This window comes from Lepisma saccharinum, chromosome 11 (genome assembly GCF_977018435.1).
Source record: "Lepisma saccharinum chromosome 11, izLepSacc3.1, whole genome shotgun sequence".
NCBI lineage: Eukaryota > Metazoa > Arthropoda > Insecta > Zygentoma > Lepismatidae > Lepisma > Lepisma saccharinum.
The window spans coordinates 33,950,091-33,976,493 of record NC_139239.1 but is presented as its reverse complement, the minus strand read 5'-3'; the positions used below and the strand labels follow the sequence as shown (position 1 = coordinate 33,976,493).

The window sequence follows — 26,403 nt, the reverse complement described above, 5'->3', positions numbered from 1 at the left end:
CAATAACAAACTTTCAGGCTGCAATTGGTGTGACGAGAATAAAATACATTATGTAGCACCCATTTGTTAAGAAAAACTATTTTGGAGACACGGGGATTCGAACCTAGGATTTCAGCTTCTGTTTTGACTTCTTAGAATTTGTGCGACTCAGTCCAGCTCTTCGGTTCATGTTGGAACCTGAAATCAACATTAGCTGGAAGCAAACATAAGATGCAAAGGGAGACTGAATTAATCAAATCAAACAGGCTCTTTATTTCTAAGCTTTTAGAGACTGTCAGTTTTCTGCATATTGAACTCCAGTTTTCATCACAACCTTAAGACAAGTTATCATTTCTTGCTTTTCCTTGGAAGATGCCATCTATCTAATCAGCTAGCTCAGTTCCAATTACCCCAAAATGGGCCCCAACTTGTTTCTTGCTGCTTGTGGATATGGTGCCTGCAAGCTAAATACATTGTTGCAACAGAATGCGGATATATCTCATCGTCCTGTCTTAGAAGCTGTTGTATCGAAACTCATACATACAATGTCATGAAGCACCTCCCAAAAGAGCAGCTAGCTCCTGATGTTCCTTTCCTTGTACATCTCCTGTTCCAGATGGTACCTGTCAACTTTTTTGACAACTTCATAACCTGTAACAGGTACGTACTGAAAGTCTATCCACAATTGCTTTTAGATTAGTTTCATTTGTTCGATCTTTCACCAACGTAATATCCCAGTGCAAGACTAAGGCAAGTTTTTAGGTGTTACAAACTTCCTCACGCACACGTTTTGTCAATAATTTCTTGATGGGCTGCTCGCTTGTGCTGTACTGTGGAACGTTATAGTTGAATTGTTGTATTAAGTCCACTTTATGCAAATATATGGTAATCAGGACTGGACCTTTGAGTATAAAGTGGAATCCGAACCACTATGTGCCTCCACCGGTTATCGAATCCGGGACCCCTTGATTAGAAGGCGAGGTCGCTACCACTGCGCCATCAGGGAGGTGGAATGTTATAGTGTTCGGCTGTCAAGATTGTGGCTATTAGCTGTGGCAGTAATAGCTGCTGTGAGCATTGTGAACTTTCTGTCCGAAAGGTCGATAGAATCTAAGATTGGAAGAAGTTCAAAGGAACACTTCAACTCCAGACCCCCCCTTTTCACTTGTACGAGAAATAAACACTGAAATTTGAAACTACGAACTGAGTTGTAGATGAACTTCATTAAAGTATTTACTTTTACAGGACCTTCTTAAATGTCATCTTCACAATCAGACCCCTACGTTTGCTTTTCATGAAGCGTTGACTCAAGCTGAGGTAATGATGCAATACCGCTGTTGAAATATATATATATATATATTTGTGTAAGATAGGTGTGTTAATAAACCATTATTTTCTCTTCAAATTATCAATTATTTCTCGATCCCTCTAAGCGGAACACGATGAATATATATGGAGGTGGAGATTGCATTTTGTACCTCTCCCTAATGAAAATGTTCCTGCGACACTTTGTACCTTCATCAGATAAATTATTTTCCAAATATATTTTTATTTAAACTGTAGATCCAGTCCTTATAGACTTACTGAACACAAAGTGAATCTAAAAGAATAAGTTATAACTTATAAGCTGTAACAAACATTTGAGTCGAAATAACACAAGCGAGAAGGATCTCATGGGAGCGGATTCTTGCATATTTGCATGTTTTTCCCTTAAGAAAAATTAACATGCTCTCAACGAATTTATTCATTTCACTTGATGTGGATTACTCTGGTAAAGTTTTATAGTGCATATAAATGCATATTTGGGACGTTAGTGTATATTTTAGCTTAACGTGCATATAATTTGCATATATTGGGACTAATTTTCATGTAATTGTTAGTTTCAAGTTTGTCTTCTTCATTTTCTCCGTTCTTTGTGTCAGCATTAAAATATAGCCTACGTCGTCTGGTTATGGGCACTAGTTGGGTCAAGGACAATCCAAAACTCATCTCATAGCGTTGCAGGTGCCTGGTTACGAAGATAGAGAAAACCCACCCTTTTATCAACAAACGACCTTTCAGATGAAAATTTGCCGAAATGCAAATTTATCATGCTTTAAGCAGAGCTTTCATTTTTGGTAACAGAAAACATTTTTTGCCTGGATAGGCCTGGACACTGTGATTTTTATAAACTTATGTTAATTTTTGCGGACAATGCTGTTGTATAACCTAGTGAAGGATCATTCTGTTATTTGAGTACAAAATAAGAAGACAATAGAAACTAAGGAAATGATGGTCAGATGATGAAGATATGCACTATGAGCGCATTTTATTCTTAAATTATACATAATAAAAATACACTAACTTTTTGCAATTATATCTGTCGATGGATTGCACCTAAATATTCAAACAACATACTGGTGAGGATTAAAAAATATTTTTGGACCATTTTCTTCACGAAAGTAGTAGTGATTTGAAATGCTAATTTTACAATTAAATTAATTGGAAGGAGAAAAATGGCTGAGACTGAAATAGCGTCCGTGGAATTTGTGTACTTAGTGATACTGTACTGTATATTTAATGCAGTTTTTATGGGCGGATATCCCTGGTTTTGATAAGGAAAACTGTATCTCTTATATAATCCGCAAAACAATTTATGTTAAAAAAAATATGATTTTCTTATTCTTTATAGTCTATCGTTGTGCATTATTTTCCATTAAATCTCACGCGACAAATAGCGTTTGTTCGACTCGCATTGCGAATCACAGGTTCAGAGTGCAGACTGTTTGCTGCCTGAGTTCAATATCTATCTATAATACATTTATCTCTGTGCGCACTCTATCGCCACCAGAACCGCACGTTAAATGCAGCAATCCAGCATTGCTTCCTTTGAATTCGACCTTAACGTGATGGATTCACATTCAGAGTGTTTGCAGGTTGAATCCCCACACTAGGCCATCCACGCCATTGTGGTCTGTCCGTATCGTTAATCTGAATCTTAAATGAAGTATTAAAAATTTGGTAAAACTTAGTTGATAGTTTTGAACAGACAAAGATTTTTTTTTTCTTTCTATCTCCATCCAATCTCTTTTCGATATTGTTCTGAAGAAAATAGTACTAGGAGAAGTTGAGAAAGCTGAATTGGAGAAGCAGTTAGCAATAGCGTCCAGAAACCCAGGTTTGCTGATTCTGCGACGGGTGAAATACTATGTGTTGCAGGTGGAATCTGTCCAGGATTTGCCTGGGTATTCCACAACTGAGATTTATTTATTCATTTGAAAATTCTGAATACAGAAAAATCTATTTTACATCGGGATATCAACACAGGAAATGAAACGAACAAATAATGTCCAGTGGCATCCTGTGAAATGGAAGGAAAATTTTCAAAATACAAAGACTCACTTTCTGACAATCGCAACAGTCTGCTACCTGAAAACATCGATAAATAACGTCTAGTGTATTGAATTGCTAATGTAAAAGAATAAGATATTGATTAATGCAACGAAAAGAGCATAGTGTTTCCAAGATACGTATATTATTATAATTGCAATATTGCAGTTTTTAGAGCGAGCCTCCAGACAAATAAATTCGTGTAATGCAGTATAATCATTTCGTTACATGAAACTAAAAACATTTGCAAATTAGTATTTTTTGGTGATCATAGAGCAATTTATTACACTTTCATTTCTATAATTGCGTTCAGTGAGTTACTGATACATTTATTTCCCGTGTAAGGCGTACAGAACCTTAAAATATGTTGTTCTGAAGATTTTTATGCATATTTTAAGTGTATATTTTGGCCTTTTTAGTGCATATTTGCATGCATATTTTGGCTTTTGTTTAGTGCATATAAATCCGCCCGCTGCAACACAGTAGACGAGACGAGGCTGTGATAAGTCTCGACTCGTTCCATCTCGATGCCATTCCTCGTTGAGCAGCGATGTTTTGTAAAGCAAAGTGCGACTTGTGATTTTATCGGAGGGAAGGATGAAGTTAGTGGACTTACTATCCCAATAAGATTGTTGTGGTTTTCCAAAAGTTCCCCAGAAACAGGTGTCCATTAAATTAAATTAAGTATCGTTTTAATTGAGCATTAATTGTTTAAATATAATTTGGATATCGAATGGAACACATCGAATCGTTCGAAGTTAAATTCTAAAATCAAACAATAACAGAATTATGTAAATCAGATTAGACATCTAAATGGAACTGTTCCTGTGGGTTCGCTGTTTTGCCAGTTGCCTTGCCAAGGGCACCGTGATGCTTAAATCCATTTTGTTGCAATTTTTCTGCATCATCGAAGCAATACGCTGGAGGCCTATTTATTGAAAGGAGAATCTGGTTTAAAAGTATTATAACTTCTAAACAACTTCTATGATCAGTTAAGACTGATTATTGGGAGTGAACTTGCTTTCACATTCATCTGTACTATTGGCACAATTTTGATTGGTTAAATAAGGTCTTGAGTGAGGTGGCAATGTGCTTTGAATTTTCTTTGTATGCCCGAAAATCTTTTAACTATAGTGACGCCGCCACATGCTTTCGCTTGACACATAAATGAGGGATTGATATGTCACCATAAAACACACGTTGACACTCATCTGAAGGCAATGTATGTAACTATATCCGAAAAGAAATCTAAGTCTAAATCGGCTCTTCATATTGTTCACTAAAATTTTGACTAAAAAATAATCTTTCGAACGTATATGGTTTTCCTCTAACTATGAATCACCGTCATCACCTTACACAAGGTGAATCAATCGTTTTCAATGTTTCTGGAGTTTTTCTAGACATGTCAAATGCTTGCTTTGCTCTAAGAACTGAAGGATTTCAGTTTTGCATAAACAACGATAGGAGTTTCAGTACTTGAGGAGTGGAGTGTAAGGGGTAACCCTTTCTAAAGACACCCAAATGTCAACCTCACTTCAATGTAGTACACCCTGGACTGCATTATTGCAGACAAACGATGCTCTGGCGTCTGCAACCAGTATAATCTTCTGAGGGACTTGTGTTATGTCCCGTCCTTGTGTGTTTGGGATTGTTATTCGCCAATTTAATCTTATCACCATTCATCTTCATCTTCGCGATTAGCCCAAGTTGACAGAAGAACGAAGTAAAATAATTCAAACCAGTACTTGTAGAGCGTCGTAAAATGCAGCCCATTCCATTGTGAAGGCTTCGAATGGAATAATCGAGGACGAAAAAGCAACAATTTTAAAAGACACCGTGTATCAGTTTTTCTTTTCATGCTTTTTAATCACATTAGAACCTTTGATACTTAAAAGAAGGATAGGTACAGTACATAATCTCATTCTCCAATGTCCCGCTTTTAATATTTTAATAGATGATAATGAAAAATACCTTTGAAATGAGTCCGCGAATATTTGCAGATGTGTCTTATCACATAAACAATTGATTATGTTTGTTTGAATGGTTGTTTTAAATCCACTTTGTACACAGATAGGCTAATCGAGACTGGACCTACAGTGGGTCCTTAATCACTGTGCAATGTGCCTCCACGGAGTATTGAACCCCTGGACTCCTTGATTACAAGGCGACGTTACCACTACACCATCGGAAGGCCCAATTGATTATGTAAAATGGATTTTATTATTGTATATAGTATAAACGTAACAATTAGATAATTTTACGTGCATATATAAAAAATACCCTTATCATCCTTCTCATTTTTTCCCTTTCCCATATGCAGCTTCCTCGGTTGCCGTGGCTTTGAATATGGAGGTAACACTTACAACCACTGCAATGCTTGATTTCGCTCGCCGGAGGTGCTTCAAACACTTCAAAATCACACGCAGCCTCCTTTACTACGATCGTCAACGGTGAAGAGATTTCGGAGAGAGACCCAGTGGTCCATTCCTAACTTAGACTGGCAAGTCAACCAAAGCCAGGTATCACCCCCCCCCCCCCCCCAACAGCCTACACCAGGATTTTACAAAAGAGGAGAATGTACGCGGTTGGAAGTCTCGCGGTTAATCCGTTTCGCGTTTAATCTTTTCGCTCTTGTTCCGTTCGCGCTTAGTCCGTTTCGCTATAATTCTTTTCGCGGTTGTTCCTTTCGCGCATATTCCGGTCTTCAACTTTGGAATCGCGCTTAATCCATTTCGAGGTTGTTCCTCTCGCGCTTATTCCGGTTTTGAATTTTAGTTTCGCGCTTAATCTCTTTCGCTCTTATTCCTTACGCGCTTATTCCGGTGTTCAATTTTGGTTTCGCGATTAATCCGTTTCACAGGTGTTCCTTTCGCGCTTATTCCATTATTCCAGTTTTGAATTTTCGTTTCGCTGTTATTCCTTTCGCGCTTATTCCGGTGTTAAATTTTGGTTTCGCTGTTGATCCTTTCGCGCTTATTCCGGTGTTCAATTTTAGTTTCGTTCTTAATCCGTTTCGCGGTTGTTCCTTTCGCACTTATTCCGGTGTTCAATTTTAGATTCGTTCTTAATCCGTTTCGCGGTTGTTCCTTTCGCACTTATTCCGGTGTTCAATTTTCGTTTCTCAATTAATCCGTTTCGCGGCCGTTTCTTTCGCGCTTATTCCGGTGTTCAATTTTCGTTTCGCGATTAATCAGTTTCGCGGTTATTCCGGTGTTCTATTTTAGTTTCGCGGTTAATCCGTTTCGCTGTTATTCCTTTCGCGCTTAATTCGGTGTTGAATTTTGGTTTCGCGCTTAATCCATTTCGCGGTTGTTCCTTTCGCGTTTATTCCTGTTTTGAATTTTGTTTTCGCGGTTGTTCCTTTCGCGCTTATTCCGGTGTTGAATTTGGGTTTCGCGCTTAATCCGTTTCGCGGTTGTTCCTTTCGCTCTTATTCCATTTCGCGGTTAAACTTTTCGCGCTTGTTTCTTCGCGTTTATTCTGTTCGCGCTTGTTCCGTTTCGCTCTTATTTCTTTCGCGTTTAATCCTGTTTTACGTTTCGCGGTTGTACTCTTACGCGCTTAGTCCGTTTCGCGCTTAATCCCTTTCGTGGTTATTCCGCCGCCCCGTCTCCGCCCCCCCCCCCCCCCTACATAACGGGGTTTTGCGTCTTGTAGATGAGGCACTGGCTCTGCAAAATGTTTAGTGCACTATCGAGGAAGATGCAGTTGCACCAAGAAACGCATCAATTGATGCATTAAAATAAAGCTCGACATAGATAGAAATATTCACATCATATGATGCACTTTGGCATTCCCTTCACAAATGATATGCAAAAATGCATCAAACTGTAAACCTGACTCTTGTGCATCAAATCTATTTGATTCATTTATCTTTCTGTGTGGTGGATTTGATGAAAATTGGTAATTATGTCCTTGAAAGAATACTTACTTGGACACTGTTGGTCTTTATATATTCCAATACAATGACATTTTATCAATTCATTAATGCGTTTAATGTTTTTGTTTTAGTTTGTTTTTAATTCCACTTTATCCACATAAAGGCTAATCGGAACTGGACCTTCAGTTCAAAGTGGGATCCGAACTACTATGTGCCTCCACGGGATAGCTTCTTTGATTGATTTAATTTTCTTATTCTGCGTCAGATAGTTTCTTTGAATCATACTGCTAAAAGTTATACTTGTTTGGCCAAACTATTATTTCGTTACATGCACACAGAACTGGAAATGCACCCAATGAAGGTTGATGCACTTTTGATATGTTAAAAAGACACAATAAAACGTGTAATTTTATTTCTTTAAAATTATCCGTCTGATCTTCTCAATTGATGCATTTTCGTCCATCACCAGGAACACCAGCTGATAAAAGTACCCTTTGATACATTTATTGGTGCATATTGATGCACCAGAGTGCATCGTTATCAGCTTATGCACGCCAGTGTGTTACTGGAGTGAGAGAAATCGTGTTTGTGTTAATGACATTTTGGGCTCTGAGTTGTATACACCTGTTGATCTTTAACATAAGGGTTCACTTAGTCCAGACATTAGTCAACTTAACGTGACAGTGCGGCCAAATCGGATATAAATCTGCGGTGCACTGCGAACTCATCTTTTTTTTATGCTGCCTCAGGGAACTGGCCACATCAAATACGTTCTACTCATTTAGCTGACGCTGGGTGTACTAGAAATAACCACGAAGATTTATCCTAGGTTTTTTCTGGGCTGAAGCAGATGGCATAAGGAACGGCATATACACAAAAGGAATTTACGTCACCGAGCTAGTTTTGGAGTAACTAACCTTCTGTATATTTAACAAGCTAGGAAGATGCAGAAGTTCTGATTCTTGGTGAATGGGAGCCGTACAGTCTCATAATAACTTACATAACCTTGAGTATCAAAGGAAGCTGCCATGTGCACAGATTATTTGCATACCGCAAATGTTGGATTAAATGACCTGACCATACGTGTTTGTGTGTCCAATCATTCCCCAATATGCTGTTTCTTTTGTCAGCTTTTACTCAAGATTTATGCAAGGTCGTATTAAATTGCACCCTGCCCAATATCTACATTAAATGCTATATTTAGTCTGCTGATTGGGTTAAGAAATTTTGCATGCCTCCTCGATGACGTAGTGGTAACGCTGTCACTTTGTAATCAATTGCTCCTCATTTGTAATACCTTGTATTTTTTTTAATTGTTCAAATCAATTTTCATACTAGTTTAACAGGTACTGGACCTACAGTTCAAAGTGTAATTCGAACCAGTATGTGCCTCCACCGGGTATTGAACTCCGGGACCCCTTGATTACAAGGCGACGACGTTGTCACCAATCAATCGGGGAAGCCGTAACCAATAATAGTTTGTTGCGATATAATCTAACCTGATTGGTTTGTTTGAAGAATTTGCGAGCAAAGAAATAATTCACAATTTTTAATTTGTCCTGGAGTATACCGCAGTCGCACAGTAAACTCAGCTTCAACTTGCTTGATGGGAAGAACGACTGAAGTTTGCTAAGTCTGTTCTTTGTTAAATTTGCTCGTAAAATTGTCTGCGCGGTGCTGTGGCTGGTAGCTAAGTTATTCTGCTCACTGCGGTAGATTTTAAAATAAAATCGAGCGTGTCCTTGGTGCAAAAACTCCTGGATGCAGGATCGGGAAGGTGGTGGTTGTGACGTAATCGTTGTCTTTGCAGGTAATAATGTTGTTTACCGCTCGGGAAGACTTGCAAATTATAATTGCACATTGAGAACGTCTTCTTTGTGACCCATGTTCGGAAAACCGTGAGGGAACCTTGTGTTCTGCCTTAAGCGATAGCATCATCAATCTTCTGCCGGGCTCTGTTTGTTGGTGCATGACTTAACAATTCATTCGAACAACAGCTCATTAAATAGCGCGCGTGTATAGCCTGCTTGGCAGCCTGTGAAAGCTTGACCCCGTGCCAGGTTGGCAGTCTTAAGTCTCTTGCGAGGCAGATGATGCTTGCGGTTGACGTCTCCGTGGTTCTTATCAGAGATTGGCTCATCTCCCTGATTTACATGCGTTCCACCCTGACCAATTACAAACTTGTATTTTACCGAACGCTTCGGCGGCATTCCGAAGATTCTGTTGTAGCTTCTCAATGGATTGTTTATTTGCCCGTTTCGGAGGCTATCGTAAAACCGGCCGCTTGGCGTGCGGGAACGTTAAGGATTGTTTCCGATAATTCATGTTCTTGCAAACCGAATCCTGTGTTCGTGTGACTGTCGTGGCAAAAGGGACTGTCATTTGTTAGCCGTAATGGAGAGGATGGATTTGATCAAGGAGTAAATCTTTTTCAGGAAGATTTGCGAGATGCGTTGTGCTCTCGTGGCTATTTCAATAAAACATTTTGTTGCTCTACCCTTGGCACACTGTGTCAAGAAGGAGCCGATTACTAGAGATTATCCATTCTTGAATAGGTCTTTATGAACCTTTCGCTTTAAACTATTGAACTACATGTATGTCATTGTTTTGTTTTTGTAACCCTCCTCCCCCCTTCTGGAGAACCAAGATGATGAAAGTGGAACTCTTAAGGAGAATGTACAAGTTATTTAACGCAGTTTCTAAAATCATTCCCAGCACCAACCACTTAGATGAAACTGTAACTTTAGTTCTATTCATTGAATTTTTATTTTCAATTAAGACGCCATTTTAAATTAGCTTGTGGCGACGTCCCGTACTTGAGTTTAATTTTGACTGCATTACACCTGTCTTTTATTATTTTTCAATAATCTTGTTACGAAATTTCCTTTTTCATTATTCTTCTTAAATGTCAAATGTAGATTGAAATGTCATACTCAGTGTAAATTGCATCATTCATCTTTTGTGTTAATTATTTTAATTTTGTTCCTCTTGTTTTATGTAAGCGGCTAATTACAATATTGAACACTGTAATTGGTAATGCGCCTGTTGTGTTTCAAATGCATACGTATGTTATTTTAGTTGACAGTTAGCTGGGCATTTCATTTAATTTCTAATGTAAACAGTTGGTGTGTGTGTCTCAGTCGAATTGTTTTCTTGGTTTTTGTATTTGTTGACTGATTAAATATACAATTAAAACACCCAATAATGAGCCATGGACAACCCAATAGTGAAAATAAAGATTAACTCCTTTGTGAAACATTTTTTCAATCACCTTATTGCAGGTGAACTTTCACAAGCTATCTTGTGAGTTTCAGTAATGAATCTATTTGTAAGTTAATACAATATTTAATGGTATGATGATGTGCTATTATGACACAAGATTTCCAAAATCATGTTTAACGTTTGTGTACTTTCGTATATTGTATTTAGTCCCGTAAAAGGAAAAACAAGTTTCTAAAATGTAATAAAATACTTGCTTCAAGGAATGTCTCAGCAAGAAAGATGCTGTAGTCGGAATGGGAAAGAGAGTAGCCACTAGATCGCTAAAATACTGGAAATAACATAAATTGTTTATTTAATTTTTTTTTAACTTCACGGTTTGCAAGCTAGAGGATAGTAGTTTGCTTGCAGTGCTAATTGGCCTGTACAAGTATAGGTTATCGATAAAAAGTTTTATTATCGTATCCAATAAACTCCATGCATATGCTATAAATTTTGTTACCTTGCTAACTAACCTTTTCCAGCACATAATATAGCTGCTTTTGATTTTAACAATTTATATTTTTTCATGTTTTTTGCTTTTGTTATTGTGAAAATGTTACAAATGGGAACTTATTTGTGTTTTTCTGTTGCAGACAAAGTCTCACGTGATCGTCTAATTCAAAAGATCGCCAACGATCCACATGTCTTTTCAATACTTCTAAGCGTTATTGAGGTAAGTTGATTTTTATAATATAACTGCTTGTCATATATTTACAATTTGTATGTCATCTTACACGCAAATTATGTGTTGTTTGCTATTGTTTTATATCCTGTTCAGCTCTTTGCTATGTCTACGGGGGATAAATTTTGTTAGAGGGAGATAGAAAAAAGCAATATGGGATTGGTAGAAATTCTTGTGTTCAGCTTCATTCAATTAGTTGTACGATTTTGAGACCTATGTATGTTCAAACTGATGGAAGATAGGTAAATATTTCACCTCGTAGCAATGGTCTGTTACTCGGAAGAAAATGTTTTATATTAGTTTAAGCAACATTTCGAAAATGATAAAAGCATAGAAAATGGGATGTAATTTTGTTACTTACAATCATTTTAGGAGGACTGAAAGTCGAATCTTTACTTTCACCATTGTTTTTTTTATTTTTGTAAAGTAGTGATAGCCCGGTTTTCACAGAAAATATGTAAATATATATCATTTAATTCCTCGTACTTAACAAAAATTATCACTGTAAAGTAAACCACTATTTGAGTGTAAATGGAACTCAAGATATATTCGATTGCAGTGAGGGTTGCTAACAAAGATTTTTTTTGTATTACAAGGACAATTTGCAACATGATCTGCGACCGTTCTAGAAATATTTGCAAGCTCAAGAAATTGGAACGAACCCTGTGTAGTTGCGTAATGATAATTAAGGAAGCTTGCAGGAAACGTAATTAAAACTGAGATACTGCCAGAACAGTTAATTTACAAGTGTATTTTAGAATGCCCTTGGCTTTCTAGAACTTACTTATAGAAAGACTGATGCATTCATTGCACTGTGTGTTGAAACAGTATTATATCGATTACTATGCTTGCCGATATTTTAATCTTTCATCGCTGCAACACTTTTCCAGATATACAATCGTATCAATCTCCTCTAAATAGAGAAATGTAGCAAGCCAGAATTAAAAACCTCTATCTCCGGCCGTTGCTCTTTCAGACATTCAAAGAATGTCACGTCAGTAATTATAATTAACAACGTAACGTTCTGCTAGACTTGGGATCAAACCAAGAACCCTAACCATTATCGTGGGTGATGCAGCTCACTTAATCATTCATCCTCATTGGTGAGGACTCGCCTCTGGCAGATAACTTGATGATAATAGGCGAGAGGTTACTTTACACACTTTGAAATAGCAAAACACAAGCATTTGGATTTATACCTTCAAGTCTAGATCAACATGGTTGGAATAGGATAATACCTGTCTGTCTGATGATGATGAAGTTCCCTGTAGAAGGCTCTTAGAATAGGCCTGTACTCGCTCGCCCAATCTCCCTAGTTGCTCCTCGTTCTAAGACTCGAGACAAAAGACCCCACGCCGCCCGTTGCTCACTAACTGATTCTATCTTTCGATCCTCTGGTTATTGCCCTCCTATACCAGTTGATCAGCACCTTGACCAGGAAGATTTGTTAATTACTGACGTGACATTCTTTGAATGTGTGAAAGAGCAACTGCCAGATATACAGGTTATTAATTCTGGCTTGCTACATTTCTCTATTTAGAGGAGATTGATAAGAAATTAACGTTCCTACTGCCAACGATTGGATTCAAGTTCATACTTGTACTTTTTTGTTGCGACAGACTTGAAACTGATAAACTGAATACTCCCTGAAAATTGTTTTCAGTATTCTAAAACTTGCAACCGGTTTTTTGATACTTCCCTCACGTTTGTGATAAAAAATTATTTACATGGAAATCCGTGTTTTTATTAGTAAATGTAAGGTGTTCGGGAAAAAGCACTCAAGTCAAAAACTGCAATTTTACAGTAAACAGTTATTTATGTTTATTCTTTTAATAGCGAACATTTCAGACATGATATACATGTTGAGTCATCACTTTTTAGAATCATTACATGTGCCTAATATAAAATTATACTTCTTATATTTTCTGTAATTTGATTCAGTGTTACTTAAATGAAAGCAACAGAAAATTGCAGTTTGTGACTTACGTGCCTTTTCGCGAACACACTAGATATAATCTAGTGTAACAAATTTACAAGAGTAAAAAACCTTAATAATAACATGGTGCCCATTACAAATATAAAAAGTCTCATAAATGTGACATGTATATGCACAGCGTCAAAGTTCCTCTTGAGTTACGTTATTAGTAGTAGTGTAATAGTCGTGATGGTGATAGGTATGAAAGTCAGGAATTGGGATGGTTATGGATAACGAATTTCTGTGTTTGGTTTCGAGTTGCGGCAACAAAATGAAAGATTGCTATTCGAGTAACGAACCTAGAATATTCTTTATTGTTAACGAATTTTCGAATCGGAACTCGATCATAAAATCCCGGTAAATGATGCTGGGAACAATTCCGGGAAATGGCTTACATTAAAGGAATCCAGGCTTCTCTTAGGGGCACGTAACTACTTCTGGCTGTCTCTTTCTCTTTGAAGTAAATTTTTTGGACATTGTCTGTGTGGATGATCGCGGAGGCGAGGTGACTTTAGATATTGGATCGCCTTTTTGACATTTGGTGATTGCCTTTGCTTTTTATGTTAGTTTACGATTTATTGTTACATTTAGAGGACTAAGTAAGAATGTAACCCCTGTAATTAGAAACCAGAACCATTTATTTTTCAAGGCGATCGACATTTAATCCTCTTGATAACTCACTGTTGTTACGAAGAAAAGCGTCACACAGAGATCTCTGTTATGTACACTTTTATTTACAGCCCTCCCCTTCTCCGTATATACATCTTTCCATTACAGATCCAGTAACAAATTCTCTAAGTTGCCTTTTGCCCCATTACCGAGGAATGCACTTTTCAGGACTGCTCTACGAGCGCATTATTTACCATAGTCAGGGTGGCGACAGACCTGGAAAACCTGGAAAAGTCAGGGAATTTGAGGTGTCAAAAAAATTCAGGGAATTTCGTCCTCATCGACTTTTTTTTTATTTATTTATTATTATTATTATTATTATTATAGATATCGTTATGGAAAACTACACGGGAACAGGAAATCTCGTTCGTAAGTTTCGGCTTCAACTTTTAGGCCCCTTTTATGCGCAACACAACCACGGCGCCAGAAACCAGTGATGGCAGGAGTATAGAGAGAGAGAGAGAGAGAGAAATTTCCCTCGCCCGGGCTTCTCGGCGGGAATTTTAAATTCGAACACTCTTTGGAGGAAAATTGTTATAACTTGGGCACTATGGGAGCAATCTACTTCGGATAACTTTTGTTTTTCAGCTAAAACATCAGCGCATGCAATCGTGTACAATTCAGAACACCGGACCGAGGAAGGTGGGGCTTGGAGGGGGGGGGGCACGTCCCCCGAATTTCAATGGAAAAAACAAAAATCTGGAGTTTGCCCCCCTCTTCTCCCGCTATTTTGGGGAGAAGGCGCAAACTTTAGTATTACTTTTTAAAGAATGGACATTTCTCAAGAGAATGCAACATGTTTCATGTTCTTGGGTGCCATACAAGTTGAATAATAAGCCAAAATGTTATTTTTTTTTTTTTACGAAAAATAGGTAATTTGCATTTTTGGAGGAAACTTTTTATAACTCGGCCACTACGGGAGCAATCTACTTCGGATAAGTTTTGTTTTTCAGCTAAAACATCATAGCATGCAACCGTGTACAATTCAGAACGCCGAACCGAGACGTTTGGGGGCGCGACCACCGAATTTCAATGAAAAAAGAAAACAAACATTTGGAGTTTGCCCCCTCTTCTCCCGCTATTTTGGGGAGAAGGCGCAAACCTTAGTATTCTCTTCAAAGAATGGACGTTTCTAAAGAGATTGAAACATGTTTCATATTCCTGGGTGCCATACAAGTTGAATAATGAGCCAAAATGTGAAAAACTGTTCGGAAATGTGGCATGGATATGTTGCGGAGTGGGTGGGGGGAGGAGAGGTTGGTCATTAATATTAATCTCCCAGGCTTGCTCCAGACCTGTGTCAAGAGTTTTCACCCAAACATAAGAGTATGAAGGTCCAAAAAGCACATTCATTTCGTAATCAGCACCATGATACCAGTACGACCTTACTCTGATGATACCATATGGTATCATCGGGGGAGTAAAGGTTAAGCCTCTAAATATTATGTGGAAAATACATTGAATTATCATTTTTTCTTGACCGTATGGGAGTAGTAAGGGGACTTGTCAACAGATGGAGCGGATAAGAGCGGGTGGCGCCGTCCGATAGATGTCGGACGTCGTAGTAAGGCATTTTGTTGGGCAAACTGAAGGAACATGGAAACAAATAGGTTCCATTGATACATTCGATTTTTGTCGAATACCGCCACCCGACAAAGTATCTCACTACAACATGCGACAGAAATTGCATGGACTGCAACATCCAACAAAAATCGCATGTATAGACAAAAAGAGCTTTAGACTGAAAATATGCTGCTGGAATTGTATTACTCTTCTGGCTCACTTCACCTTACGAAGATTTTCTTTCATCATCCTGGCGTATTACTGGTTTTGCACAAGTTAACATACGTTTACAATGACATTGCACTATTCTCGGATATCACGAAGAATCCAACCAAACGGGATATATATTGAATACTATCACGAAAAAGTGAAACATAAATCTGCATTGGTGAACGTTATAAAAATTTGCAAGTGCATGCTCCCAACCTCAAATTTACTGCAACACTAGTACTGCAATGAAATTAACGCCACTCTCTGTCCTGTCTGTTTAAACTCTTGAGAGATGGTCATTAATCTCTCACTGAGTAAGGTTAATGTCCAATATTATGAAATAAAATACTAATAATAAATACGTAAATATTTTAATATCATATTTACTCGAATCATTCAATCATAAAAGCAGATCACTTTCTTCTAGAATTGACTTTTCTCTGCCAGCCATGCTAAATTTTCATTTTCCATCTACTGATTTGTACGAGGGGTGGCCAGAAAGTAATTTCCGATTAGTAGAGACATTGATTTTTCGCAAACGCCAAAACCGTGAAAAATGGTAATTGCTGCTAAGTTATGTTTAGGAATGTGCAGTGATGTCTGCGTTCGAAATAATGCGAATTTGGCATAAAATGCGAATTGTTGGCGTTTTTAGCGATTTTTTTAAAGAAATGTCCTAAAACAACGAAAAATTAAATGGAATCCAACATTCTTGTCTTTTCTAGGACATGTTTGTGTAAAATCAGAGGGGGACACGGGTCAGATCCTTACTTCAATTTGTCCTAAGCTTGACATTTGAGGGGATTTTGCCCCGTAAAACAGTTTTTAACTGAAACAGAAAAACACGTATTTCTTCCTTTGGGCCCCTCTATACACCTGCCATTGACATTTGAGGGGAGGTTGCCCCTTAGAACAGATTTTTAGCCAAAACAAAAAAACACGTATTTCTTCCTTTGGGCCCCTCTATAAATCTGCCAAGTTTCATGGAAATCGGAGGGGGACACAGGGGTCAAATGCCCACTTAAATTTTTCCTCATCTTGACATTTGAGAGGGGTTGCCCCCTAAAACAGTTTTTTAGCCGAAACAAAAAAACACGCATTTCTTTCTTTGGGCCTGTTTATACACACACCTGCCAAGTTTCATGGAAATCGGAGGGGGATACAGGGGTCAGATGCCCACTTCAATTTGTCCTCATCTTGACATTTGAGTGGGTTTTGCCGCGTAAAACAGCTTTTTTAGCTGAAACAAAAAAAGAAACGTATTTCTTCCTTTGGGCCCCACTATACATCTGCCAAGTTTCATGGAAATCGAAGGGGGACACAGAGGTCAAATGTCCACTTAAATTTGTCCTCATATTAACATTTGAGGGGGGGGGGGGGTTGCCCCCTAAAACAGTTTTTTTAGCAGAAACAAAAAAAAACACGTATTTCTTCCTTTAGGCCCGTTTATACACACACCTGCCAAGTATCATGGAAATCGGAGGGGGACCCAGGGGTCAGATCCTCACTTCAATTTGTCCTCATCTTGACATTTGAGGGGGTTTTGCCCCTTAAAACAGTTTTTAGCTGAAACAAAAGAGCACGTATTTCTTCCATTGGACCCCACTATACACCTGCCAAGTTTAATGGAAATCGGAGGGGGACACTTAGATAACCTCCCTTGTTAGTCTTACACTGTGTAATTAACACTGCATAGCTATATTATAATGTTTTATTTGAATTTGTAAAACTGTAACTGTAGAGAAATTGTATAATTTTTGTATAACATTTCTATATTGTTATATCCGGGTCCAGATCCGTAACTTTTGGATCCGGATCCGGATCCGTTTGGCCATCCCTAGTCTGAACCCGGTATATATACACCTCGGACAAACTGGCCCGCCCCCAACCACCGGGGCGAAGGCCCTATGGTTACCTTTCAAACAGGAAAACCGTCGAGGGAAAACAACCGTTGGCTTTCCTGGCTACCGAACAAAAAAGCAACCTAGGCAAGAACATTTACAAACATTGAAACTTTTACATATACACTACCGACAAAAAGTTTAAGACCACCAGGAAAAAGTGCCAAAAATCAGTAAAAATGAATGTATTTCGTAATTAATGTACAAGAAACAGATGTAAGAATCTGCTCGGCAATGTACAAACATAGGTACATCCACTATAGATACTAATGTCACCTCATATTTTGCTTTCATCAGTAACATATGTCTGCCATGGACCTTAATGACAGCAGCGCAAACACATGGCATGCGTTCCAATAGTTTGTCCAGATAGGATGGTTGAATGTTACGCCAGGTATCGTTGATGAATTCCCATAGCTGTTGAGTGTTGCTGGGTAACTTCTTCCTGATGTCCCTATCGATTTGGTCCCATAGCAGTTCAATTGGTGAAACATCAGCAGACTGGGGTGGCCACGTCATGAGAACTAATGCCCCTTCTGTTGCCTTGCGTTCCAAATACCGCGTGCACAATTTGGATGTATGTTTGGGATCATTATATTGTTGAAAAATAAACCCATTACCAACAAGACGACGACCAGAGGGGATGGCATGGCGCACCAATATCTGTTGATACCCTTCCTTTACCAATGTTCCCTGAATTTTATGAAGGTCCCCCATGTGGTTTCCGCCGAAACATCCCCACACCATTACCCTTCCACCCCCATGTTTCACTGTGGGAACAAGACACTCTTCTTTCATTCTCTCACCGACCTTTGTACGCACAAAGGTTTGCCTATAGCTGCCAAATAAGTTATATTTGGATTCGTCGGTCCAGAGTACCCGTTTCCAGTTATCCACAGTCCAACCTTGGTGCGTTTTAGCCCAGGCAATCGTTTCGTCTTGTTCACACGTCATAACAATGGCTTTCTAGCAGCTGCTCTGCCATACAGCCCTTCTTCACGCAACCTATTCTTCACCGTTGACACAGACACAGGCGTCACTCTGCTGTTATTCAGGGAAGCATCGATGCCTGGTGCTGTTAAGCGCCTGTTCCATTTGCTAGTTACTGTAATATATCTATCGTCAGCTGCAGACGTTACACGAGCTCGTCCACTACGTGCACGGTCAGCATGACTGTTGGTTTTACGGTATCTGTCCAATGCACGATGAACACCAGTCTTGGAAATATTAAGTTTTCTTGCTATTTTGCGTTCCGAATAACCTTCATCGCCTGTACCCCACGATGACGGGCCATTTCACACAGCTCCACTTACCTTGCATACCTCGCACACAATAATGGTGACCGGTCTCATGCACACAGCTGCAATGTTACCAGCTTCAGCAACATTTTGTCACTTTCCATTTTGCCAACCACATGCTACACATTCGGCCAAAAATTGGTTTCGCATCTTGCGAGGTTCAACCTAGACTACATTGCATTTTCCATGTGTATCATCGTCACGTCTTTCTTGGACAGGAACCGTTGGTTACATACAACACTCCATACTGATTTTTTGGCCGTTTTTCATGGTTGTCTTTAAACTTTTTGTCGGTAGTATATATTTCCATTTTCCAGCTGTGCGCGCTAAAACCACGCAGCACTGTTTGCTGTTACTGTAGACTTAGACGTCTCGGTGAGAGGTGCTTGCTGAGTTTTAAGTGTCAAAGGAAATTGTCTCCTTTTAGAAAGAGAGGTAAACCAACTTCTTCTCATGCTAATTGACAACTTTTTTTACATCTCTAGGATGCTATTACTCCAGAGTAGGAATCCGGGAATCGATAGGTTGATTCATTTGGTTTACTTTACTTCGCTCTTTTGCTAATTTTGGCTAATAGCGAAGATGAGTGATGATATGATGCAATTGATGGAGGAACACTCACAAAGGACACCCATGCCCACGCCGATATTCGAACCCGAGACCCCTTAAGTCAAGTCAAGTCAAGTCATGAGAGGGAGAGGTAGAAATGGTACAAGGGGAATACCCTGAGTGATAAATGATCGTCTCATTGGGAAAATTAAAAAAATATATAACTTAACTAACAGTGTAGTATGTTAATGGAAAATATGGATAAACACTTTTTTTTGTGCTACAAACTTCCATGATCCAGGGGTTAGTAGTGGGAGCTCCGAAACTCTATAACCTGGAATAGAATCTTCATCATATTGAACATCATCATTATCAGTACATTTCCAGTTCATTGTTATTAGAAATTTGTCTATTAAATTTTGATTGGGTGGGCCAGCCTGATTACGTACCGGCCAAGGCCTACCACGCCGCCAACGCACCTTTGGCGCCGTCCCTGTTTTGAAATGATAACTGGTGAAGATGTGCTGGCGTGCACTCCGCCACGTCCGCACATGTCAGAGTTCCCACCGTGAGACAGCCATTTATGTTCGGAGCGTAAACCTACATGACATTGACGTCGATGATAGAATGAGCAGACCACTGAGCTGTTTATGTATCTGTGCCGTTCTGTGTTTGTGTGTTCTATTGATCCTGGATGGCATCCAATATTGCATGCGTCATTTGTGTATATGATGAAAAAGAAATACGTTTATTTGCCAGCAGTTACAGAGAATATGCTTGGGTTTTGGAATGAGCAGAATCGTTTTGCGAACTCCCGTCAAGTGTTTTGGCGTGAGTTTTCCTATTTATGCTGAGATCAGGAGAGTAAACTAAGTGTATGTTCATAGATTTATGAGCAATGCATTTGTATTTCAGTATTAAAGTCGCAACATGTGTCGAGGCTTGTCATACTAGAACTATCATTCCGGGCTTAGCAAGATTTACTACACACGGGTCATGCCCAGGGCCTGTTTTTTTTTGTTATTAGCGATAAACGCGAAATGTAACGGAGATATGAAGCATGTAGTATATGCACGATTTATCACAAATGTGACTGATTTCCGGCTGTAATTTTGTCGCGAATTTTCGCGAAAATTGTCTGTTTCTGCGAACTAATTTTAATTTTTACGATAAAGACGAAAAAAATGGCATTTTATACAAATTTCTTTTTAAGAAATATATTCGATTTGAATATGTTGGCTGCAAAGGAATGAGAAATCATTTGGAAAGGCACAGTAATCCGAAAGTCTTATTATTTTTTATGTGCAGGTGATTGTTTTGTACACTCCACTTTATCTAAAATATAAATATAACTGAGTAAGGCTGATTTTCAGAATGTGAAATTTATTATTTACTATTTTTAATTTTATTTTCCCATAAATGTTGCAAATATTATGGATGTATAAAATCATTCATTGATTTAGTAACATTATGTATAAGTGCATGGCATTAAAAATTACCACGAAATTTTCACGAAATTACTGCCATATTTTTAACTAGAAACACGATATTTTATATATTTTTTACGAAATTTTTGAGAAATTAACACAAACAAAACCGGCCCTGGCTCATGCCGAACCTTACTTTCCCAGCATCATGAACAGCTGCCAGTGCACTTACTATAATTTGTCCACTGCGATACAATTCGCTTTTACAAATTAATTCTTTATTGTCTGAATTGTCTTCCTCTGTGACCAGACATTAGTAAAATTACCAATTTCTCTAACTTGCCTTTTCTCAGAACTCCCTAAACTATTTACAATACGGAAACTTTTCGACACTCAGTAATTCTACAATGAACATTGGAGATTTCCCGAAGAACGGCTATTCCCGAAATGATTGTTCGGGATAGCTGAAAATTCTCGACAATTCAAAGTCGAAATTTCCCGAATGTCTTACAGATAGTAATCCAGAAACATCGAGATTTCTCGGAAGCCCTAACATTTTTAGATCCTAAAAGCCAACGCTCTTTCACAAAACCGGAATCCAGTCTGGAATTATTTACCCGATCCTTGCCCTTCTGGTTCGAGTTCCCACACACCGCTATTATTTCTGTAATGCGTTGCCTACGTATGATGGCACGTTCTACTGCGGAAATATTAATACAAGAAGACATTGTCTTAGTAGGTTCTCTGCGCATGCGTCAGTCATTCCGGACATGTCGCTGGTCACATACGATCAGTTTTGGCTTGTCATTATCCCAGGAATAGCAACAAAAATCAAACATGCTTTATCTTTCTACCTGGCTTAACAAGCCTTCTTTTTTTCCCGCGCATATAGCACCGTGCCATGAAGGCACATTTAGGGGATGTGAGTGTAGGGCTCCACACATTCTTGATCTCGGCCATTTGTGTATGTGATGTGATCAGCACCACTATCCGGACGTCTTTACCGCCCAGAGTTGCCCCCAGGTACCCATTGATTTGAGGCTGGGTGAGCGTCGGAAAAATTCCGACCTTAGATCACCCACCCCGGGAATTGAACCCGGGTCTCCCGCGTTGCAATCAGACGTCCTATCGACTAAACCACCGCCATCTTTACTGGCTAAAAATTTCCAAACACGACCACTTTTGGAATGAACAGTTGAACTGAGACGAACTTCAAAATTATAAAACTCTCCCACTTTATTCCCTCGCAGATAGGCAACCAAAATTACATTATTGACATGCGGGATTGCATTAGCAAAGGATATAATTTCCCATAGGTGCAGCTCGTACCAACTTTACCGTCGCACTACAACTTCGTGTCAATTACCTCCTTGTATTTTTCTGTTCTCTTATTTTATGCCCCATTTCTGCATCTTTAGACTGATCACGACCAAGAGGATTAATTATGATTAGATGAAATTTTGAGCATAGACGAATCACGAACTTTCTACTTTATGTTGTATATTTATTCTACTATTCCAACAGTTATTTTTATCTGATTTTTAACTATTTCACATTGAAGCATATATTTTTTTGGTAATAAAATTTGAACTTGCTTATTCAAATATTTGATTTCTTGATAGGTGGGCACAGAATGTCCTGAGTTATTAATGTAAACACTGTTTACAAATTGATGTTTTCTTCCAAAGACGTGTGAACCTTCCGATATTATGAGTATTGGTTAAGATATGCATGAAGAAATACTGCTGGAAAAAGCGAAGGCCTTTTCAAATTGTGGCGAAAAGATATGAATATGCGCCACATGTGAAAACTGTATAAATTTAAAAGGGCCTCCTCGATGATATAGTGCTAACGCTGTCACCTTGTATTGTAACGAAGCGGTCCCGGGTTCGATCCCGGCGGAGCTACAATTCACACTGGTTCGGATCCCACTTTAAACTGTAGGGCCAGTCCAGATTACACTATCTGAGCATAAACTGGACTTAAAGTAAACTTTAAATACAAATATACCGTATAGGATAGTTAGGTGCAATATTTGGGACACAAAAAAACAATGAACAACAGTCGATAATATATATTATGTGTATGTTGACAATAAATTGTAAATGGAGTCGGTCTCGTCAAGAGTTGGGTGATTGACTCATAATCTCATCACCAGCAATTCTGGATTCGTATCCCTGTCTGAACCTTTACCTGATGTGTACGTCTGCCTTCATCAGTAGTATCTAATCACTAGTCACCCTCATTTTCTGGATTAGTTAAGCTACAAGAAATACCGCTTCCGTGGCGGAGTGGCGAGCGTCAGTGCTGCGAAACAAAAGGCCCCAGGTTCGAACCCTGGTCAAGACTTGGATATATCATTGTTATCTCATCATATATTTAATCAGTTCATCCTCATCGTCGTCATATAATGGAGATTGAAAAGCGACGTAAAATAACCAAAATTGAAATTTCAACAGAAGAGTAACGTAAAACAAATCGATCGAATCAATGGATGGTGAAATAATAATGAAAAGGATGTGGTTACGGACTGCATAATGTCTAATAGTATGATACTATGTCCACAGTATATCACTTGTAGTGCGTTTTCCAACTGAAATAAATTAATGTCATTGGATAACTTCATGCTTGTATCCACAGGGAAAGAAATAGATTTTTCCGAGTCCCCGCGCTGTAGAAACGATGCCCCAACGAACAAGACTTTACTAACAAAAGTGGTTCGTTTTTATATCCTCTACACGCTGTGAAAATTCGTCAGTGGTGTGCAGTCACATGACAACCTAAGAATTTTTTTTTTTTAATCTTCGTTGTCTTTATTGCTTACTTTATTGGGGTTTCCGAGATTGTGTAATTGTCGGTTTGTAAACGGGCGGTTTCGAGTTTGATTCGCGGTGGAGGCACGTAATGGTTCGTATTCTCCTGCGCATAAACTGAGTTCCCACACACTTGGAAATCTTAGAAAAGTCGGATAAATCGGCCTGTGACTAGAAAGTGAGGCTGTTCTACGTACCGTGACTAGGGATTCCTCACATATTTATAAATCCTAATGTGATACGAAAGGTACACTAAAAATATGACGTTCCTTGAAACTGTCTTGCTTTCCTACTTCCATTAAATAATATATTTTAAATCGGAGTTAAAGTAAATCTAACAGTATGATCTGGAAGATTATTTCGGAATCCATGGAAATGCCCGGGCATTTCTTTGGCAAAGTGGAACCTTTTCGATGGGATTGTGGTAACGTCGTCACCTTGTAATCAAAGGGTCCCGGGTTCGACACTCGGTTGAGGCACATTGTGGTTCGGATCGTACGTTAAACCGTAGGTCCAGTCTCAATAAGCCTGTCAAAGTAGACTTGAAACAAAACTTCAAAATGAGTGTGACCCAGAGAAAGTGAACTAAAGCTTTTTGAACTTTTACAAAAATATAATAATAATGTTAACGAATGAAATTGAACCATATGAGTTATATGTTGGACATATTCAGTGCATATTAAAAATGAGGTCGCCCGCGTAGTGGCACAATGTTGCATGTTAGCTGGTAGTATGCCACACTGGATTTAATGGGTACGTGAATTTTTGGCGTGCATCTGGTACGATCCCAGATAGAATCTAGACGTCCCTATTCCTGCACGAAATTGATTTCGCTTGCTCAAGTTTCGGGACGTGGCGTAGACGTGGGTGTGAACTACTAACTTTTACGGGATGGATACCGGTATTTTCGTAATAACCTTGCATAAATGTCCGTAATTAAACAATGCAATTAATGTAGAAGAAATTCTCTTAATTGGTTTTGCTGAATTTTCCAAGTTAACCATCTCGATCTCTTTCAGTCTAATGTGTGTTCGTTATGAACTTAATTTAGCCATACCCGCGAGGGGAAACATTCTGTGTCGTTCGTTATCTTTCTTTACCTATTCGTGTAGCCATTAATCAACCCATGTCTTCCAAAGTACCCAATTAGCAAACCAAAGTTTGATAGGTAAACACATCGTCTTATTATGCTGAAGTTTACCACCTTTTTACCTGACTTTTCCAAATATTATTGTTGTAGAAACAACAACAACAACTGTTTTCTGATATTTTTCTGTTATTGTTACGTAGCAGTAACTAATCTAAATACATTTTTTATTGTATTCAAATTAGAGTTGGAAGTGGTCAGAAAAAACAGTTTTTTTCCGCGGCTTTTTTGGGCTTTTTCCCCAATGTGTTTCAAATCAATGAAAATAGATTACGTAGTTGTTCCACAGCTTTAATTTATCTCTACTGTAAAAAGACACTCATATCTAAATGAAAATACAACTTTCGACATGGAAATTATAACTAGACACAAGCAGTAGTTGCAAAAATGCCTGCTTTTTTGAACTGATGGTTTTTCGCCAAGTGTTAGCTTCATATTTCAGTAGGCTTAATAAATATATCTACGTACTATATAAACACTCGAATAACTAGAGTAGTTTTGTATCTATTTTGCAAATAGAATCTAATAGTACAATTTTTATTTTGAGATGTGAACATGACCATGAACCAAAAAAAGAGCAAAGAAAATACTACATGCTACATCTTTTAACCCAAATGTACCCTCAATGATACAGTTTTTTCTTTAACTATATATGAAATAGAAAATCTGGTATCAAACCCCTTACATTTTTCTTCCTTCATTTGGTACAAGGTACATAAATCTTAATTTTAAACCTCAGCTAGAATATCTACAGGGTAGGGTTCTTTGTAGACAACGAAACCAGACAGGATTCCTTCCAATAGAGACGTTTAACCGTATATATTATTCGAACACATGGAATCAGAATATTTACATGATAAGCTACATTCTTCTGTAATTTTCATTTACAGTCAATTTTCATCTAATATGCTTTTTATTATTTCTTTTCTCGATTTGAATATTCTTCTATATCAACTTCCTTCTTAATGGTTTTTCTGGATCTGGACTTCCTTCTTTCTTAGGGTACAGTCTGGATCTGGACTTCCTTACTTCTTAGGGTACAGTCTGGATCTGGACTTCCTTCCTATTGGACGGTATGGGTCTGGATCCGGACTTCTTTCCTGTTGGACGGTATGGATCTGGATCTTCCTTCTTAGTGGATGGTTTGGATATGGAATTTCTTCTTAATTTCTTTCTATTTCCGCTTTTGATACGATTTGGGAATGCCTTTATCCTTCTTGCAGCTTTTTCCTTCACGCTTTGGAAACTATACTAATTTCCTCCCTTGAGGCTGCGATTGGAACGTGCCAACACTAAATATGTCCAACCTAGTGAGTACGGTCGTAAACACCGGGTTGGTGACTTTTCGGACACTCGTTATTATGCTAATTCTTAATCTTGCACGCCTGGTGCTGCCATCTCTATTCCTCTTTGAAAACTATATACATTATTTGGTCCTATTGGGTACGTAACAATTTGTATTTAGCGTAAAATATTTGTATTCTGGCTTTCAAGTGCATCATGTAAAATTTTACTTAATGGCTGGTAAACCTGGTCACGGAGTAAGTCTTGACATATTTTAGCCTTCCAGTGTGGTTGTCAACCGTGAGGCCACAGCATGTAGAGTTGGAAATGGCCGGAAAAAAAAAAAACTTTTGAAAAAAGGAAAAGGTTTTTCAGTCGCTTTTTTGGTTGAGCTTT

General features: G+C 38.4%; 1 protein-coding gene across 5 annotated transcripts in view; it reads left to right on the top strand.

Moving 5' to 3' along the window:
- Positions 1-26,403, top strand: part of LOC145994707 (cytosolic carboxypeptidase 1-like) — a 259,414-nt gene that overhangs the window by 40,521 nt on the left and 192,490 nt on the right. For all 5 annotated transcript variants that reach the window (XM_083130889.1, XM_083130886.1, XM_083130888.1 and 2 more), the window contains exon 3: positions 11,083-11,162. In XM_083130889.1, the coding sequence (XP_082987015.1) occupies positions 11,083-11,162 (80 nt within the window). The remainder of the gene's footprint in view (positions 1-11,082; positions 11,163-26,403) is intronic.